At 37.3% G+C, this 20,197-nt stretch overlaps 2 protein-coding genes across 6 annotated transcripts; one reads left to right on the top strand and one right to left on the bottom strand.

Annotated features, from left to right (window-relative positions):
• Positions 1-3,856: 3,856 nt before the first annotated feature.
• LOC103715901 (putative chloride channel-like protein CLC-g) lies at positions 3,857-8,795 on the top strand. 3 transcript variants are annotated; one of them, XR_015975041.2, is made up of 7 exons: positions 3,857-4,682; positions 4,810-4,987; positions 5,566-5,828; positions 6,286-6,555; positions 6,842-8,067; positions 8,172-8,361; positions 8,528-8,795. XR_015975041.2 is itself a non-coding variant. In XM_008803692.6 (7 exons), exons 1-6 carry the CDS (start codon positions 4,333-4,335, stop codon positions 8,316-8,318), a joined length of 2,337 nt encoding a protein of 778 aa, XP_008801914.3. In that variant the 5' UTR covers positions 3,896-4,332; the 3' UTR covers positions 8,319-8,361; positions 8,528-8,795. The 3 variants fall into 3 exon arrangements, 2 of the variants coding, with proteins under 2 accessions (XP_008801915.3, XP_008801914.3); XM_008803692.6 differs by having other exon boundaries at positions 3,896-4,682; positions 6,842-7,970; XM_008803693.6 differs by having other exon boundaries at positions 8,172-8,795.
• Positions 8,796-9,810: 1,015 nt separating this feature from the next.
• Positions 9,811-19,903, bottom strand: LOC103715903 (calmodulin-binding receptor-like cytoplasmic kinase 3). 3 transcript variants are annotated; one of them, XM_008803694.6, is made up of 7 exons: positions 19,222-19,903; positions 16,910-17,164; positions 14,357-14,616; positions 12,934-13,099; positions 12,762-12,851; positions 10,518-10,816; positions 9,811-10,298 (listed from the first exon to the last, which is right to left on the bottom strand). In XM_008803694.6, exons 1-7 carry the CDS (start codon positions 19,535-19,537, stop codon positions 10,089-10,091), a joined length of 1,596 nt encoding a protein of 531 aa, XP_008801916.2. In that variant the 5' UTR covers positions 19,538-19,903; the 3' UTR covers positions 9,811-10,088. The 3 variants fall into 3 exon arrangements, with proteins under 3 accessions (XP_008801916.2, XP_088571290.1, XP_008801917.2); XM_088715164.2 differs by having other exon boundaries at positions 19,556-19,811; XM_008803695.6 differs by lacking the exon at positions 16,910-17,164 and having other exon boundaries at positions 19,222-19,814.
• Between the last annotated feature and the right edge of the window lie 294 nt (positions 19,904-20,197).

Below are 20,197 nucleotides of genomic sequence, written 5' to 3'. Positions count from 1 at the left end.
AAAAAGAGAAAGAACGAATATCGATCTCAACCTAATTGGCATTTTTTGTTGGCACCAACTCCTCTGTAAATGCATCAATGTTTTTTTAGGAATGTCATCAATGTTTATTTTGTTTAATATTATGTCAAATACTAAGATTTATTTTTATATTCTTTTTTATTTATTTGTTTTGCATAAAAAAATAATTTTTACATCTTTATCCAACTCGATCTATCCAATCTATTTTGTCTGACTCTATCCATCCCATTCCGCCCTGCCTTGAGATAAGCACGAGACGTTCTGCCCTACCTCATATTCCATTATGTTTATTAAATTAGAATGGAAGGAGCTAGGTGCAGAGAGCTAGGGGAGATGAAGATAGAGGAGGAAGAAAGGAATAATATAATAGCTAAACATAACATTCGAATGGTCAACTTCAGGTACACCCCATTCTACAAAGCAGTAAATCATTACTTTTTCATGTACCACCCTTCAAGATGAGGAAAAGGAACTGGATACAAATTATAATTTGAGAATTCAAAAGTCAAATTCATTAATTCAAAACTTAAATTCAAAAGTTTAAAATTTGAACCTTGATTCTCTCAAGTGGTTGATGAAGAAACCAAGCTAGATCAAGATTTGAGAATTCTGCTTCTCTCGAATGATTGATAAGAAAACTGGGCTAGATCAAGATTTGAGAATTCAAAAATTCTGATTCTCCTAAGTGATTGAACATAGATTTTCTAGGCCGCCATCATGGCTTGTGTTTCCATAAAAGCTGAAATATTGATTCTCTTACCAAATTATCATGGTTCTGTTTCCATAAACGTTTTACTTTTCCATAATAGCTGTGGTATTGATTCTCTTACCAAACGTATCATGATTTGAGTTTTGATAAAAGATGTAGTATTAATCTTCTTACCAAATTATCATGGTTAATCGAGTTTCCATGAAAGTTGTGATATTGATTCTCCATAATAGCTATTGGTATTGATTCTCTTACAAAAATTATAATGGTTAAGTTTCCATAAAAATTTTCATATTGATTATCCATAAAAGTTGCATTATTGATCCTCGTACTAAAATCATCATGGTTTAAATTTCTATAAAAGCCATGATATTGATTACCTTACAAATTTTCTTATGTTGTATAATTATGCACTAAATATTATATATATGTGATGTATTGCATCATAATGAATATTATGAATAAAATTAGAATTTTCCTGAGATTCTCTTAGTGTGAGTTTACTAATGGCTACATCCTCTTTCATGACATTTTCTAATTCTACCAAATTTCCATAACACTTAGCCATCAATCTTTTAGATAATATTGTGACAATAAAACTTTCTCCTACAAACTACGTGGGCTGGAGAACATAAGTCGATAATGTATTAGGAGTCGAGATAATGGACTTTTTTGATAGAAGTGTTTATGAACCACTTCAATTCATCTCCATTGTTGATGGTAATTCTAAGGGCTGGAAGGAGCCCCAATCTAGAATATGCTTCATAGAAGTGGTCAAATAGACTTGTTCGAGGTTGGCCTATAAGATCTCTCGCAACAAAAAATCTTTGGATATGCTATTGGTCTCGAACAGGGTGCAAGTAGGTCAAGTTAATGCATGACTCCACCTGATCCTTCTTTGAAGACCCGTAGGTTAGGTCAGGTTCAAAAATTGGACCTGACTTAAATTTTGCATGGGGATTGAGTCTTGTCTTTTTCGGAAATGGGCTCGACCTAACCTGAACCCAATTTAGCCTGATCCAAAAACTTGAATCATATAAATCTCTATCTCATGTACTCTAAATATCTTTGTATAAGTTCTCCTCTCATCTATTTTTACTTAAGTATATTTAGACATGCGAAATAAATGTGAGAGGAAATATGTAGTAGTATGAAATTATATGATTCTCCATCTGATTAAACATTTCTTACCATTTATTTAACCTCTTAAATGTATTCGATCCTAGTTTATGATTGGGGTGGGACAAGGACTAGCTTAATTAAGCCAGATTGCATGTTGAAACTAAAATACCAACCCCCAATTCAACCCTTTCCAACTCCAAGGCCGGCTTGCTGGCTGATTAAGTCATCGCCATCCACGCCACTTTGAGATTGATGGATGGATACCTCCACCAGGTTCATACGGGTATTTGTGAAGGGAAAACTACTGCTTGTTTTATCGACGCATGAAGACAGCTAATTATTGGGGGATGGGTCCCCACACGACGTAGAGAACGAGATAAATCTATATAAATCTTGGCTTAAACCAGCAGGGAATTATAAAGAAGCTGGGGACCTCATGGGAACCAACCATTCAATGATCTCACCAACATGTCAAGTGCTTTGTTCATAGTAACATCCTTAAGCTATAATACGCAAGATCAGTTTATTAAAGCTGTAGAGGTCCGGTGTCAGACTTTTTTAAGATTGTTAAAAATATATTTCATCACTTGTAACTACATAATTATTATTTATGAGATGATGTTTTGACTTCTTAAACCATCACTAAATCCATAGCTAAGTCATGAATTATGGGAAAAAATGAAAAGGATCAAGTTTAAAAATTCTAGTAGAAATTTTATCTACATATCATCTCATTACTTAAGAAGAAACTAATATATCTTGTAAATTTATTGTATGATTGCAGAACATGTGAAATCAAATGAGATAAATGATTGGATTTTTTTAGTAAAGCTGATAATCTCGAATCAATATTTGGACCCTTGACATCTTGTGTGCCCGACATAGATTTTTGGCGTTTTAATATACTTCTAGCGATTATTGCCATGCCGATAAACTCATGTTGGCCTACTTGTTTAACTTCTCACATGCTCTAATTTTGCTAAAGAGGACACACTTAAAACTCAAAGTAGTCTATTTCTATCTGCAATATGTTATAATTCACAAATGTTATGACCCATACTTTACGAGCTTGTGTAGGACTGCATGGCATAAAGTGATATGGATCTAAATAATCAACTACTACATGATCGTTTACCCCATAATTAAGGTCCAAATATATGCACATAAATTTACAAGATTGCATGAAAATAGTAGGGTTGAAGGTAGTGCCCAAGCAAGCCTAGCAATAAATATTTGTGGATAAAATGCAAGGTTTAGGAGGGCATCAATCATGAGAAGAGAATGGAGCTCAAGGAAAAGCTAAGATAGGATCATCGTTTACCTAATAGGCTGACTTTTGGGATTTAAAATCTTCACTGAATGTCCATCTCTACTTTCCCTTATCAAGGTGGGAAACTAACATCATTTAAATTCCTTTCCATTAATATGTGCTCGCGTGGCAAATAAAATACCAATGTCAAGCTGGGTTCATTTAACACAATAATAAGGACCACCTCAATAGAAATAGAATTTGATATATTCAGACATGTCCATACATCTTACCGCTACCCACAACTAAATAAAACCTATATATGACCCCACAAATGTATTACAATCCCTATGGTAGAAGAAATTATACTTTTTATTGTCTGCACCGCATGACTTGCATTCTGCCAACTCCGCCGTTCGTTTCTATAAACCTCATGTAGATTCATTTAACACAATAATAAAGGCCACCTCAATAGAAGAACAACAAAAAATAATCTCAAATTTTTGATCTATGTATGTGTAAAAGAATCAAATAATAATAGAATTTCTAATACTTTTAACATATACAAGTGTATCCATCCATATTACTGCTACTCACAAGCAAGTAAAACACATATATAACTCCACAAGTAATGTATTACAATTTCCATTGCAGAAAAAATTATACCTTACATTGTTTGCACCATATGGCTTGCGTGCTGCCGCCGCATCTGCTCGTTTCTATAAATTTCATTCAATATACATTTATCTTGATATATTATTGTATAAAAAATAAGCGGCAGTGATTTTCGGCGTGCATGGCCTGACGGTGGACGCCGTATGGGACATAATTCTTAGCAGCAACAACACTTCCCACGCGGTCTCCCGTTCCTCGCCGCTATGTTCCATTGCTCTGATGGAGTTTCTTTTCGTTTTTTCTGAGCTCTTTATATACAACACTATACTGTTTGGTACAGGATGTCAGCAAATCTCATGCGGTGCATTTCAAGTCCCTACTCCACTTTAACAGTAGAAGCTTGTCCTCCCCGTATCTCCGACCCGTTCACTTCTCCAACCCCCTTTTCTCTCTCCCTCCCGTACGACCCCACGATTGCACTCGGTTCTTCCGCGCAACTTCTCCTCTCTCTCCCCGTACTCCCAGTAGCCGCACAGACGAAGCGTCCTACAAAAGAAGTTATTAGTGGAAGAGAGAGAAGAGAGAGAAGAGAAGAGAAGGACGACTCGGATCCACTGTCATGGCGACGGCGGCGGTGGTGGCGGAGGAGGAGGAGATGCTGGTCGACGAGCAGCACCGCGTCGACCTCCGGCGGTCGGCGTCGAACACGACATCCCAGGTGGCCATCGTCGGCGCCCACGTGTGTCCGATCGAGAGTCTCGACTACGAGCTCATCGAGAACGACTTCTTCAAGCAGGACTGGCGGAGCCGCGGCCGTTCCCACATCTTCCGCTACGTCACCCTCAAGTGGTCCCTTTGCTTCCTCATCGGCGCCCTAGCCGGCGCCGTTGGCTTCTTCAACAACCTCGCCGTCGAGAACATAGCCGGCGTCAAGTTCGTCGTCACCTCCAACATGATGCTCGCCAGGAAGTAAGAAACCATCGCGTAGATCCGATCAAAATCGCGTCTTTCTTTGTTTTTGATTGTAAAAATCGGATTTTTCTTCGTTCTGATTGTAAAAATTGGATTTTTTTGGTTGTTGATCTGGGATTCTTAGGTATGGATGGGCCTTTGCGGTCTTTGCCGGGTCGAATTTCGTGCTCACGATGTTCGCATCGGTCATCACGGCTTACATGGCGCCGGCGGCGGCCGGATCGGGCATACCGGAAGTGAAGGCCTATTTGAATGGCGTGGACGCGCCGGATATATTCTCGCTGAGGACTCTGGTTGTAAAGGTGAGATTTTGGGATCGCCGAATTGTTTCCTCCTGTTAAATGGCGTTTTTCTTGTAATCAGGTTACACAAACGAACAAATTTTTCATATCCGTGATTGAGTTCTCTTTGAGCTCTACTCTCTGTGATCCAGTTATCAGCTGAGATTTATAAACTCTGATTTGAGTCAGTAGCAAAAACTTTCTTGCCCTTTTTCGAACCCTGTAATTAAAGCATTCACTTCCTGGTCTGCAAGTTCTCATTGATGTGCTTGGTCATTTTTCATTACCCTGTTTAGTTTATGCTTTGCTGAATCAAATTCCTTTGGTTCTTTATCATTATATTGTTTTATTCACCTAACTATCGGAAAAAAGGGAAAGAAAAGGTTTGATGAAAGCAAGAGGTCGGAATTACCGTACTTGTACAGTTCGTTTCCATCAACAATTGAAGCACAGTCTATATGGAGGTGTTTTCTGAGACTTGAATAATGATTCATTAAACATGATATATGTTGCATGCTTGTTACAAACAGTGAATTGGAGAAAGCTTTCCACTTTAATTGAGCAAAATGTTTGATTTGAATGTTAGTTGGGATCGACAGGTAGTTGGTTGCATTGCTGCGGTGTCGTCATCTCTCCATGTGGGCAAGGCAGGCCCAATGGTGCATACAGGAGCGTGCATAGCATCTATACTCGGGCAGGGCGGGTCCCGTAAATTCCACTTGACATGTAAATGGCTGAGGTATTTCAAGAATGACAGAGATCGGCGGGATCTGGTAACTTGTGGGGCTGGTGCTGGGGTTGTTGCTGCTTTCCGAGCGCCGGTCGGTGGTGTTCTGTTTGCCCTTGAATCAGTATCATCATGGTATTACATAGTTCACTTCCAGCTATATACGTTCTTTTGCTGTTCTATATATATGTCCTGGAGGTTGTTTATGCTCTGAAGAGGGAATCAGTGAGTAGGTTTTCTATGATGAAAGCCAGTGAATATTTTTCTCAAAATTAGATATGAGCGAATGTAATCTCAACTACCAAAGTTGTCATAGGTAAGTAGTATTTCTATATGTGTTAGTCATCTAATATTTCCTCAAAATACAGACTGAAACTTTTGTTTCATTTTCTAATAGCAGTGATTAAAAGAAAGGAAAAAACTAAAAGTTTTGACAGTTTGTCCACCTTGAAATATGCATCAGTGATTACTTAGGAATTGCTTCATTTCTTGTCAGATCAGGCACTTTAACCCTGACTTAGTTTCGTGCTTTCCATAAGCAGCGTTTTTCACACTGTCTTCATGATTCTGATACTGGTCCTTGGCTTTACAGGTGGAGAAGTGCCCTACTTTGGAGAGCATTCTTCACAGCAGCTGTAGTTGCTGTTGTGCTTAGGGCACTGATAGACATATGTAGAAGTGGCAAGTGTGGTTTGTTTGGAAAGGGTGGGCTTATAATGTTTGATGTGACTTCAGATACTGCTGCTTATCACTTGGTGGACTTACCGCCAGCGATCCTTTTAGGAATCATTGGAGGAATATTGGGGAGTTTCTACAATTTTATCCTGGACAAGGTTCTTCGAATCTACAATCTTATCAATGAGTATGTATCACTTTCTCCCTCGTTTCCTTTTCTTTCTTTTGATTAGCTCAATGTTTCTTGAGACACGCTAAGAATTTTAACAAGTGACGAATCGTGGAGCTTATCATTGATTGCATAACCAAACGTCCTTCAACAGCCAAAAAAAAAATCATTTCATATGTAAAATAGTTTATTAATGTTTTTATCTTTTAAAGGCACTATTCTTCAAATATGTTTTTCTAAGTTCTGCAAATTTTGCAAAGTGATATATTGTTCATCTTGGAAATATTTGTCCATTTATTTTCAGGAAAGGCACTGGCTACAAATTGCTTCTTGCTGCCACAATTTCCATATTCACATCCTGTTGCCTTTTCGGGCTACCCTGGCTTGCATCTTGTAGACCTTGCCCAGCTGACCAATCAGAAGATTGCCCATCAATAGGCAGGTCTGGTAATTTCAAGAAGTTCCAGTGCCCGCCTAACCAATACAATGATCTGGCTAGCTTATTTTTCAACACCAATGATGACACAATTAGAAACCTCTATAGTGCTGGCACAGATTCTGTGTTCCAAAAATCTTCGATCTTGTTGTTTTTTGTTACCTCTTATTTCCTAGGGATTGTGAGCTATGGTCTTGTTGCTCCTTCTGGCCTCTTCGTTCCTCTCATTCTGACAGGTGCGACCTATGGACGCCTCGTTGGGATGCTTATGGGTAGACATTCAACTCTGGACCATGGGCTTTTTGCAATCCTTGGATCTGCTTCCCTTCTAGGTGGATCAATGAGGATGACTGTTTCTGTATGTGTAATCATCCTAGAGTTGACCAACAATCTCCTGTTGCTTCCCCTGGTCATGCTTGTTTTGCTCATATCCAAAACTGTGGCCGACACTTTTAATGCAAACATCTATGATATGATTGTCAAATTGAAGGGTCTGCCTTATCTTGAAGCCCATGCAGAACCCTACATGAGGCAGCTCACGGTCAGTGATGTGGTCACTGGTCCTTTGCAGATATTTCATGGTGTAGAGAAGGTTGGTAATATAGTCCATGTTCTGAAAACAACTGGCCATCATGGATTCCCTGTTATCGACGAGCCTCCATTTTCTGACTCACCTGTGCTATTTGGCCTAGTTCTTCGTGCACACCTACTTGTCTTATTAAAGAAAAGAGAGTTTCTTCATACTTGTGCACTCTCAGGGGTTGATGCTTCAAAACAGTTCTCTGCTGATGATTTTGCCAAGCGCGGCTCTGGCAAGCGTGACAGCATCGACAATATAGAGCTGACTACAGAAGAGATGGAAATGTACATTGATTTGCATCCATTTACAAACACTTCACCCTACACTGTTGTCGAGACTATGTCACTGGCAAAAGCTCTCATACTTTTCCGTGAAGTTGGTCTAAGGCACCTCTTGGTTGTTCCAAAGTCCTCTTCAGTAAGTGACATTGTGTCTAATATAAACTATGTCTCCACCACCTTTATCAGAGTACATCTAAAACCTAAGTCACTGGCTACTGCCAAGATAAATTCTGGTATCTTTTTTATAGTCTTTTTCAATTTTTTGATAGATATTAAGAATTTTTAGTGTCCGTATCTGGCTTTGTTTCCATCTCTGATACTCACTGAGTTACTGCAGAGGGCACCTGTAGTGGGCATATTGACAAGGCATGATTTCATGCCTGAGCATATTCTGGGACTGCATCCTTGCCTGTTGAAGAGCAGATGGAAGAGACTGCGATTCGGAAGGTCCACTATTACTAAATTTTTTAGCAGCCTCTGTTAGCACTTCCGCATAGAAGTTTGATTGTAACCATTCCAGAATAATGGTAAGGCCTCAGATTTTCTTCCTCCAATTGGTGAACATCTAACTTTTTGCATTTACCTTTCAAATGGTGGATATTAAAGGAAGCGAGTCATATCTAGAAATTAAGCATTTTTGGGAAACGGGTACAGCTTACAAGAAATCTCTCCAAAGTTTTTCTATATGTGCAGAGTCAATATCAAACTATTTGAGGAAGCAGACACAAGAGGAGACAGATTCTATTTCTCCTTCCAAAGTGCCTTTGGAGATGTATACTCAATTGTATTATACAGGATTCAACGCCACTCTTAGTTTAGATATCTGTTGCAAGTTAATATTTTTTACAGAGGACATCATTATTCAATCAGTTAGTTAACATGGGTTGGTTTTTAGCCTTGTATGCTTCTGATAGCAAGTAGTACCACAAAATAATCTGATTATCTCCAGATTTCAGAGCAATAGCCACTTGTATGCTTTCTTGAGTCTCATACTGGAGTTTGATGTCCAAGAATTCAACTTTTAGATGATAGTTTTTGTCATATATCAGCGACTGCATTTTAATATTAATATAAAATTGCATGTTGAAGTATTGAGTTTCCCTTGGGAAAATAACTGGCAAAAGATTCTGAATCTGTTGATTTGTTTGTGATAGTTGCCCCAACCGCATACAAGTCTTTTATTTTGATTGTAATATAAACGTATACGGATGATCTAAACATCAATTGATTGCGTTTAACATGAAATCCGGTGGCAAGATATTCCTCCAGTATCTGATCTATATGCTGTGAAGGCACTGTTATGCAGCGAATTGGAAATCCAAAGATTCCAAACACCATGAAAAAGTGAGCTGGCCATGGGGGTAGCGAACGACCTCCACATTCCATGTACAAAGGTCTCCTTGTAGTATATAATAAAGGAAACTGGTTGCAAATTATAAGATGTGATTTCAAATTATCCTATGCTTTTGTTGATTAAGAGCGAAGACATTAAATACCATTAGCAATCCATGGTGGAAGACGGCATGAACCAAGGGCTTATAAAAGCTTTCTGAGACGGTAAATAGATGTCGACGTTAATATGATAAGGTATGACTTCCATCTTTGCGTATAGCTGCTTCAACTTTGTAGCCTGTCTCAGTGGTTGTTCTTGTGGACCTGTAACATAAATCATTCGGACCGTTCTTTTTGTATATGATTGAGGTTTATGTGTCAGACTCCAGCTATGACATTGTGGCATGCCTTGCTAGCTGACCTCCATATTGAGGAGCAGGCTTGATGGTTTATGGTTTGCTGCTCTGAGTTTCATGATGGCATTGGATTACACGAGTTTCAAATAACCAAAATTTCACAGTTCATCTTTAGGGTATCATAATATATACATCAATCTGGATATGATGATGAACATATGCAACGATCGTGGATGCATCTCTCAATATAAATTCTGAGCAAGTTAAATACAGCATAACCCCAAAAACTTTTAGTTGGAAGTAAGAATTATCAAAGCTTCCAGGTTTAAAACTATATCATCAAACTTTCCAGTACAAAAATAAAGTCCTTCTATCAACAGCTGACAAACCTGTCCACTCTCCAAATAAGGTTATGCTCTCTATGAAAATGTAAGAACTTGACAAGGCATCTGAATGCCCAAAACATCGTATACTAGAAACGACAACAATCTGATACAAATAGCTGATCCCCTATCGGTCAGATCAATAATTTTGCCTTTAAACTTACAGATAAGCATAGCTGCTTTTCATGCTCTCCTACGACTCCTAGCATAATCTTTCCTTATCTCCCACAGCTGTTCTACAACTTCCTTCATTGCAGGCCGATCAGTTCGGGTAGGAGCAGCACACTGAAAGGCCAAACCGAAAATCCTCTTTAGTACCTCCTCATCTACCACTTCCTTTAACAGAGGATCCAATATGCCTCGCACATTGCCTTCGTTATATTTGTTGAAGGCCTGAATCACCAAGTTGCACAGGTTTAGATGGAGGTGGAAAAACATGTGCTAAAATTTGATCTTCAAACCATACAAATATCATGTTTAGTTTTCCTTCCCGATAAAAATTAAGGATAACATCAGAATAGCTTGTGACTTTATTAAATTTTCTAATAATAAGTTAGTAACCATCATAGTATTTATCAAAATGATTTCGTAGCGAAGATCTGCTATGCTTACCCATCTAACAGTTATCCTTTCATCAGCCTTTCTCTTCACTTCTACCGGACGACGTACGGATAGGATTTCCAAAAGCAGTATGCCAAAGGAGTAAACATCACTCTTGGGTGTGAGGCGATATGTCCTAAGGTATTCTGGGTCCACATATCCAGCTGTGCCCTTCACTTTGGTCTCAATATGAGTCTGATCTGCTTCCATTGGACCAGTTCTTGCAAATCCGAAGTCAGCCACCTTTGCTCTGTAGCTTTCTGTCAGCAGAATGTTTGATGACTTGACATCTCGATGAATTATAGGTTTCTCTAATAGGACATGATACCAAAAAGAAAATTGGTTAGATATGAAATGTTCGAGAACCACCAGTAGAAAATGGCTGAGGGAGGAGTCACTTAGAAAAAAGTCACAATGTATTGAAGTATAATCATAACTCAAAAAGGTAAATTTTCCAATACATCCACTCCATATCGGACCCTAATCTCATACACATGCATCCATCCTGATATATAAATGATTCAGGATCACTAGTATTCCTAAAACTAAATTAAAATAGAAAAAAGCCATGTACTTTATGATAATAAATATTGAAGTCAAACAAGTCCAAAAGTTTTCTCTCACATTATATATTGAATGCTGCTATGATCATGGTAATCCACAGATTTCTTTTGGCTCTATACACAGTTTTACATGAAGAAAACCAGAGCTGATCTCATATAGATCATAGTTGTGACTTATTACTATCAATACCCACCTTAATCAGTATTTTCTAATACTCAGGATATAATAACAGGCATGGACCTCATTCAACATGCCAAGACCAATACCAGAGCCTAATTTAACAGATCCAGGCAAAATTCCATATAGCTAAACCATTCGATTGTGAAACCAACACCAGTCGCTTATTCATGTATGCAGAGACTTTTCAAGATAGGCACAATTTGGTTGAAATTCAACATTAAGGCCAAAAGAAGATTGGTTGAATCAACAAGGACATGTTAGGAACCAAATAGCTTCTATTGAGAGGTCAAGGAGCAAATAGACAAAGTTGTATTGAACAAAATTTTTTACAACCTCAAAATGGTCTTGTACAAATTGGTTCGCATGCCATACCAGTATGAGTTTGACTTGTTATCTGGTGTATGACTGGTTCATGGATTTAATAGCTTTATATTCATAACACCTTCTTTAACATTTCCAGGTCAGGTACAGTATTTAGAATTAATAATGTACCCCTAGATATATCGAACTTTGTGTATGATATGATGATGGCATCTAAAACCTATGCTCTAATATATATTTTGAGAAAAAGAAAGACCACAATAAGTCTCAAATTTTCAAAATTGCTTTTTCATTCTTATTTTTTAAAATATTTCTTGTCCAACGAGTAAATTAAAATCCGGTCAACAATGTACCAGCTGGCATAGAACTTCTGGTACCACTGTGATACAATATACTAGGCACGACTAGTATCGAGCCCACTAGCAGTATCTGAACCCTTGGGGTTTTGTATCAGAATCCTTGGTGTTCAAACAACTCTCCATGTGTTGCAAACTAAGATGCCTATAACTTGTTATAAAAGAATGTGCCACAATTTAAACGGTAATCAGGAAAAAGACCCAAATAAGATGATATAACCATTTATACTTTGTAGTCTTGACACTGTAGTTCGCAAGAAAAGTCCTAAAACTGATAGGAAGGCATTAACGTAATATGCATCAAAGTACATTTGGCAATAATTTGTCATTTAATAGGTAAGGTGACCAGCACCAGCAGTGTCTAAATAGATGATATTGAAAACATAAACAGTGCTTTTTGCAGCCTTGAGAGCAAATTGTTCAACCACGAGAATGACTTTGTGACTCCCTGTCTGAGATGTAATGGCAAGAAGATCAATAAAATGTGTCAGATAAAAGGAATGCTAAGTTGGAGAAAGGTACACCCCACATTAAGGAGAAATAGAAAGACAAATTAAAAGGGACAAATAAGAGATGAGGGGCATTTTTGGCTTCACAAAGGGACCGAAAACAATCAAAAGTCCACTGACAAAAATCACATTACAAGTAAACATCATAGTCATCTAACATCAAGTCACCAAGTGAAAGAAAAAAGGCCTACACGGAATCAAGACAAAGTGCACCCCATGCTACTAGTGTCCATATATATGTGTAATGATTATAGCTGAAAACTTCTTTTCTCAAACATGGGGTAAAGTAAGAATCTATCCTCCATGATGAATCAATAGCAGCTCACCTGCATATAGATGGAGGTATGTCAAACCATGAGCAACATCAATGGCTATTTCTAGCCGTTGACTGAAGTCCAAAATCCTCCCACCCTTACCTGCCAAATAAACCAACTTATTTAACAATTCTAAGTTACATAATTGATGTGATATTTAAGAATTTGAACATTCACAACATACCATCAAGATGTTCCCGGAGAGTACCATTTGAAACATACTCAGTAATGATAATACGTTCATTTCCATTATCAGTGTAGCCAAGTAACTTGACCAAATTCCTATGTTCAATTTTGGTGAGAAGTGCAACTTCACTTCTAAATTCAGCTCGTAGGTCAGCAAAACGTTCCTGTCAAAAATTAAATTATAACAGCGAACAACTACATAATATTTTGAGAGAAAAATATTCATCATTGATAATGATTACTTCCTTATAAAATGAACAAAGGATTCATAATATGTAATGTCACAGACACATATACAAAGAGAGAAAGAGTTAAATGCTAAAAGTGGGGGGTTTATTGATAATTTATCAATTTACCATATAACAAGGATTTTAAGTCAGATCAGTTTTGGATTTAAATAGATAAATACAGTTTGAAGGTTACCAAATTGTGAGAGCTTCATCACTATTGTTATTTCTCGCTCAAAACTAAGGTTCGCTATCTCGGTACTGGACCTCGTACCAATACCATCGTATTACAGTCTCAGTATGTTTGGTATGGCAGCTAGTTCAATGAATCGAGTATCGGTATATCCCCCGTACTCTATACTGATTTGGTACCAGTACGGTACGGTCGGTATGTACCGGTACTGATCGGCATGGCAAACCTTACTCAAAACAATCAAAATGAGGTGGTAACTTCCAACAGATTGCGTTTCCATAGTTGAATTGATGATGTGCATTGCAAAATTATAAATTGTCATTTCATAGACTAGCAACTTTAGTACATGTTATTAGTTTGATAATATCTTTTCCAGAATTTAAATTCCTTACAAATCATAAAAATATACAATGGCTTTGTTGGTCAGTATCATCTTCTCTTCTCATTCATTAATCAGCAGAGAATCAGGAAATAACAGAAAAGCACTATTATATGCAAGCATTAACTAATTCAAGAGTAAAAGAAAAAGTTCAACTCCTCACTGAAACTGATCAACTTTTAATATAATAAAGAACAAGGAAATTGATCAACTTTTTACATAATAAAGAACTCAATGTTATGCAAAAGAGAAGCATAGTAAATCTCGTAAACACTTCTCTTTAAACATGAATGAGTTGAAAATTTGTAATTGGTAAAACTAATGTTCTGTATCATACCATTATCACAATATATGTGTCTCAACCATGGCAAAGCTTGCAAATTATTAAAATGGATGAGCCCCACAAAAAAAATTCTAAAACTGTGTTAGTAGGAAGATATGCTCAGAATATAACCTTAACTAGGGGCATTTGGATAAGCTTCCCGTATGGATAATCAGCACATGTTGAATGCATAATTTGCATACCATCAATAATATAACATAAGAGCAATCCTGAGCATATGAAATTTTTAAAGACACAGAAAAGGAGTTTCGTCTTAAGAAAAGTAAAAGAACATATCACCTTCTTTGCTCGCTTAATAGCAACAACCTGACCATCTGGCAGCTCAGCCTTGTAGACAGTTCCAAAACCACCTTCACCTATTTTTAGTGAAGATGAAAAGTTCTGAGTAAGTCTGGCAATCTGATCGATGCTGAGATGTAATGGTCCAATGATACTTGGTTGAGAAGATAGCGAAAATCGAGATGGACTAGGAGGTGTTCTTAGTGAATTTCTTGGTGTTCTTTCAGGGGTTGAGCTTTCAAAAGAGGAAACTGAATCCACTGAAACATCAAAAGCTATTTGTTAGTAAAATTTTCCACTGACATTGATGATAAGTAAATAGAATCCATCAATAAATAATATATAGGCCCAAAGGTCCTAGCTTAGTTACAGAAGTACTGCAACCTTCAGGTAATGCTATTGACTCCAACTTATCTGAGAAATTTAACCCTGTGTTTGGTTGGGATCATAAGAGGGTGGAAGGATGGGGTTGGAAGGATATGGACCCCATCTACCATTTGGTTCAAAAAATCTTAAGAAGGATGGATAAAAATGAGGGATTGCCCATCCATCCTAGGCCATCAATTTGCATCCTCCCAAATTAGAAGAATGCAAGGAAGGATGGATGGAGTATATGAGTGGTGGGTTTTTACGTTGACAAAATTATCGTTAATTAATTAGTTATTTATATAATTAAAAAAATATATATTTATAAAATTATTTATTAAAATTAAATAAAAATTAAATATTTATTTAATTTTTATATAATTACAAATTATAAAGATAATAAGTTTATATATTACCCTACTTCTTTAGTATAAATAAGTGTTATAACTTGATAATAATGATACTTTTTATTAAAGGATAGTTTACTAAATTTGTCATCCAAATATCATTCATCCTTTTTTTCATTCCTTCTATACCAAACAGAGGAGAGAATCATTTTCATCTATTCTTCTATGTTTCACCAAACACACTGAATGAACGATAGAAGACCCATCCATCCTCTCTCTTATCCATCCTTCCTCTCCTATCCATCTTTCATCTAATCCATCCTTCATACCAAATAGAGGGTAAAAGATGAATTTCTATCTTATTATCTCACATTGCCAATTTTTCTGCTCCACAGATATAATTTAACCATAAAAAAGTGTGAGTATATATTGATTTATGCATAACAACATATGAGTTTTCCACAAGAGTATAAAAACATTCTAGTAATTAATATCATAGTTTCGATCCGAGAGTTTCTTCTAACTGTAAAGTGCTCATTTCTCTTTCCTTCTGCCTAATGAAATATACACAACATTACTTAATATATAAGAAATTAATGATCTTCATTTGCCTTAAAAATTTTTGATTCATTTTCTGGTAATATCCTTAGAGAAGCAGGATTCTCCTCGTCAAGAAGAAACCAGGCTGAAGGATTGGAGCTTTTAGCAGTCATCCCATAAGGTTCTGAGTCAAGGTTTCAGTCATTCTATACCTCCAGTGACAGAATAGGGCTTTGTAAGGGAGAAACCGAGGCATTATCTCAAAATACTGCAGCAACACATGATCCTCCATGGCCAATTCAGAGAGCCAATACATAAACCGATTATTAATCTTAAAAAAGAAGGGCTGAACATTTAGTAGGCAAGCCAGAAACTCTAGAATCAATATTTGTGAAATTTCAGTTTTCCTGTGTAGCTTAAAGATTTTCTTTATTATGATGCATTGGATAACAGAAAGTAACGAGTTCTCTCATTTTAAGAAACAAAATCTTTCATTTATTTCATATAAACCATGAGATCATAGCACAGGTCCGCAGGATATCAGCAATCAAGCTCACAGGGTTTAGAAAGAATTAGTTCATTCTATCTGCTGCATTATTGCCTTCTACTGCCTGGCTTGCCTATTCAGAGAACGATTTAAAGACATGTCTGCCAAGGTCATTAAGAGAACCTGATGCTTTTTATTGATGTCAACAAAAACTGAAGTCAGCCATGCTGTGCAATGGCACTGTGCGAAGAGAAATACCAAATATTTTTTTCTTTTTTTCTATGGAATATGTTTAGTTAGATAAAAGCAATAATTGCATAGAGAACATAAATAGCAGCAGATAGAACAATATATTAATCACCAATATGATCGAAGCCTTTTCTATCAAATGGGCGGATTTGGTGCACAAGTCAAGAAAACAGCACAAAGGGATTTTACTACTACTTACGAACTTAAAGTAAGGTATTGGTTCCAGATTCTTCGACTAGACAACTTAAGGCAAGAAAGAGACCTGCCATTAAACCTAGAAAGTATGTTGGCTGGTAGAAAACCTACCTTGATGGCTGTAGATTAAGCACGTGCAACCAAGGAGCAAATCTCCAAACTTACTCTAGGCTTATAAGGAGTCAACATGAAGAGGAAAAAGAATGTTCCATTAAAGGAATAATCTTCATTTTTGAGGCAACAAAATAAGCCAATAAATATCAGTTAAAACTTTCACTAACAGGCTTAAAGCTACTCATATAATGCTAATGTATAACAATCTATATGCTACTAAAATTCAGACTTCAAAATTGTGCTTAATTAACTTACTTGAATGCATCTCTCTGGCTAGAACAGGATGCTCACTCACATCTTTTCTTTTTGAATGAAAGCAAGGACAAAGTATAGCCCAACATAGAAGGAACATTCCTGGTACAGCTAGCATAAGATGATCTGGCGCCAAATCAAAATCACGATGCTGCTGTTTCTCCTGTGTCTGACTCATTTTGCTTAGCTTATCAGTGATGGTACCATTTACTAACGGTTGAAGCAAAAACTTTCTCCCTTTCAATCTAAGTAGGTTCACTACAAAGGGCACCAAAAAAAAAGCAGTCATACACTGTAAAAAAAATCATTTCATTTGCATAGATATAAGGCAGCAAAAGGTAAAGTAAAAGGTCTCATTCGATAAACTAAGCCTGTCTCCATCACCAATGTTAAGCTTATCCAGATGACAAGCTTAACATCAACCAGAAAAATTGAATTTTTTTTAAAAACTTAAATGGATTAAATAGTGTTTGTTCATTGGACCATATACAATCAAGAGTGTTTTATATACATACCAAAGACATCATCAATACACCATTCAACTTTGTTCCCATGAAGTTAAAAAGTGCCAAAAATATTTGGAACATTTAGCTGGTCAACTGATGATTGATCTTATTATTTTTCTAACTCATTTAATGCACCATTATATCTTGTAGACTTTTTCCAGTCTATAGGCAAAGCCAAATGATATATAGTTCATTTCCACAATATACACCAAAAAACAAATAACACTCGTTGCCTTGAGATCATTGTATCAAGGACCAGCTACTTTCTTGACCATGGAAGCCATCCATTGGTTACTCATTTCCTTCACACTATGTTCCTAAGGATTCAAGACCTGCTTTGCTGTGTTTTGTGTCCGTTAGTAGATTATCTCCTATAAGCGGCACCCAGAGATTTTTTGTCATCCTAGTTAAAGTGTCACAACATTGCTCCATGCTGATCTCCATTGGTTACATCATCTTCCCAATGCACTGTTGTCGCTTCATTTTGTCAGCCATATTGGTGCCCCTTGCTTGTGATCTCCCCACCATCATCATGTCCGCTTGAGCTTCTCATCACATCTTATAGACATTATTGCTAATTCATCTCCCACAACTCATACTACTACTAAGCTATATTCTTAGCATCCATTATTTCTGCTCAAAGAAATTACTACTTCTTTACATGGTCAAGTCACTTTCATGGAAAACTCTTAGCAGAGGTCCACCTCAGGTTAAAGTCTTTAAGAAGTGGATAGAATGGTATCTATCCATGATATCTTCTTCATTCAATTATTCAGAATAGGAGCCTGTGCATGTGATTCATATATGTGATAGAACGTTCATCTCAGCAACTGTGCATTTATCAGAGTCAATGCCATAAGATTGTGATTTACTCCAAAACTTGCAACTTGAGGTGCAAGAATTGGTTGTAACACGGTAAGACAGCCTTAGCAACCAAACGGAGGCTTAAGATGTTTGCCATAGGGAAAAGGTAAAGGGCAATGCATGTACATTTGAATTGTTAAGATACATAAGAAAGTTGAGAAGTACAAAGACCATAACAAGGTTTGCACCTAAAAATGAATCATGCGGTGTCATTGACAAGATAGATGAGGTACATGGGACATATATTTAGAAGGAAAAATGCATTAGTAATCTTGAGAACATGACCAAGCTTCCTTCATTAGTATTATTTTGCACCATGATACTAAAATCCATTAATGGATTTGCAAAACTAGATGCAAGGATGCGATACGACATGTAAAGTAGACCTACTTGAAGTAGGAAAGTTCAATAGGAAAGCAACCTGATAACTATAATCACCTACAAAAATTAAGATTCATGGCCCTAAATATTGTAGTGCAGATGATCAAAAGAAGCCAAAAGCTTAGCTTCGCTAAATGAAAAAGGGAGAACCAAGTGCTATTTTATTTTGCAGCACATATAATTTGACTAACATGAGACATCTCCTAGTGTAGTCTTGAGGTGGGCAAGAAAGCATGTCCAAGGCAATTATTCCACAAACCAGACGGGAAGGAAAGAATCGTAAGAGGCTGGAAGTTGGAGATGCTATGCTAAACGTTACACGATTCCCTGTCCGCCGTAAGTGATTGTAAGTATAGAAATTTTGCAGCTTCTTCCTTGCATGGTGCCTCTCTTCCAAAGTCTTATTAAAAATTATGCTCCTAAAATCTCAATTCAAAGACTTCCATAGGATCTAAAACAATTAAAATCGACACGAAGAATTGTTCCACGACATAATCCCTTGATTAACGAAAGGTAAAGAAACCAATATGCCCCCCCAAAAAAAGTTCTGAAGACCAGAATTACCAGAAACTATATCGCTCTCCAGACGGGCAGAGACCGAAAAGTCCCGATTGCAGTACTCCCTGCCAATTCTCGCCCACGCCTCTTCATTCGAGTCACAGATAGAACATCCATTTCTAAAACACAACTCTAACTCTTCACAGATCAAACCGACATCTTCCGCCTTCTTCTGACCGATATAGACTTCAAACTGATCCGTCGACTTCAAATAGCCGACACGATCAGTCCCACAATCCATCAAATAGGTCGCAGACGACCCAGCTAACAAATTCCATTGTATATGTACCAAAATCACCAAAACCAGAAGATACGGAGCCATTATTGACAGATTACCCACCAAAAACACCAAAAAACTTCATCTGGAAGCCAGATTAATCAGTCCGGAATCCCCAAAATCCAATCTTCCTGCAAGAAAAGTTGATGAAATTGGAGAAAGGAAGCGAAGAGACTTCAACAGCCCAGTCCAGAGGCGCCCTAGGGTTTGGTGGGTGGTGGTGATTTGGACGGGAACGTTTTCTTCTTGTAAGAGAATAGATCGACGGATTTGGTAAGAGAATAAAAAAGACTGGACTGCAGTCAATGGACGGAGTTCTGTACAGTGGCGGCGGTTTTCCCTATGGGACCGGATTTAACCGTTGCGGGAACTGAAAACCGCGACCAGACCGCGTTGCGGTCACCTCCCAATCCTACAAGTCGGTATCTTCAGCGATCCACAAACAGTTGTTTGACACGTTTCAGGTCAACGGATTCGGGCTACATCATACAGGTGTCGGATTTTTACTGGTAGTACTGGTGCATGCTGATCTGCTAGGAGCAGCAGAGTGATGTTTTGCTCAGGTCAATAGAGGTGTGATAGAATGATCTTATATTGCGATAGAGTCATTAAAAACGACAGATGTTATTAAGATGTTATCTTGTTGCAGGAACAATACTTTTCTTTTTTATCAATATTCAGAATGAAACTCTGAACATCCTTTGA

Source organism: Phoenix dactylifera, chromosome 2 (assembly GCF_051530095.1).
Source record: "Phoenix dactylifera cultivar Ajwa chromosome 2, Ajwa_hap1_PhDact_Kaust_v1.1, whole genome shotgun sequence".
NCBI classification, from domain to species: Eukaryota; Viridiplantae; Streptophyta; class Magnoliopsida; order Arecales; family Arecaceae; genus Phoenix; species Phoenix dactylifera.
This window is presented reverse-complemented; position numbering and strand designations above follow the sequence as displayed.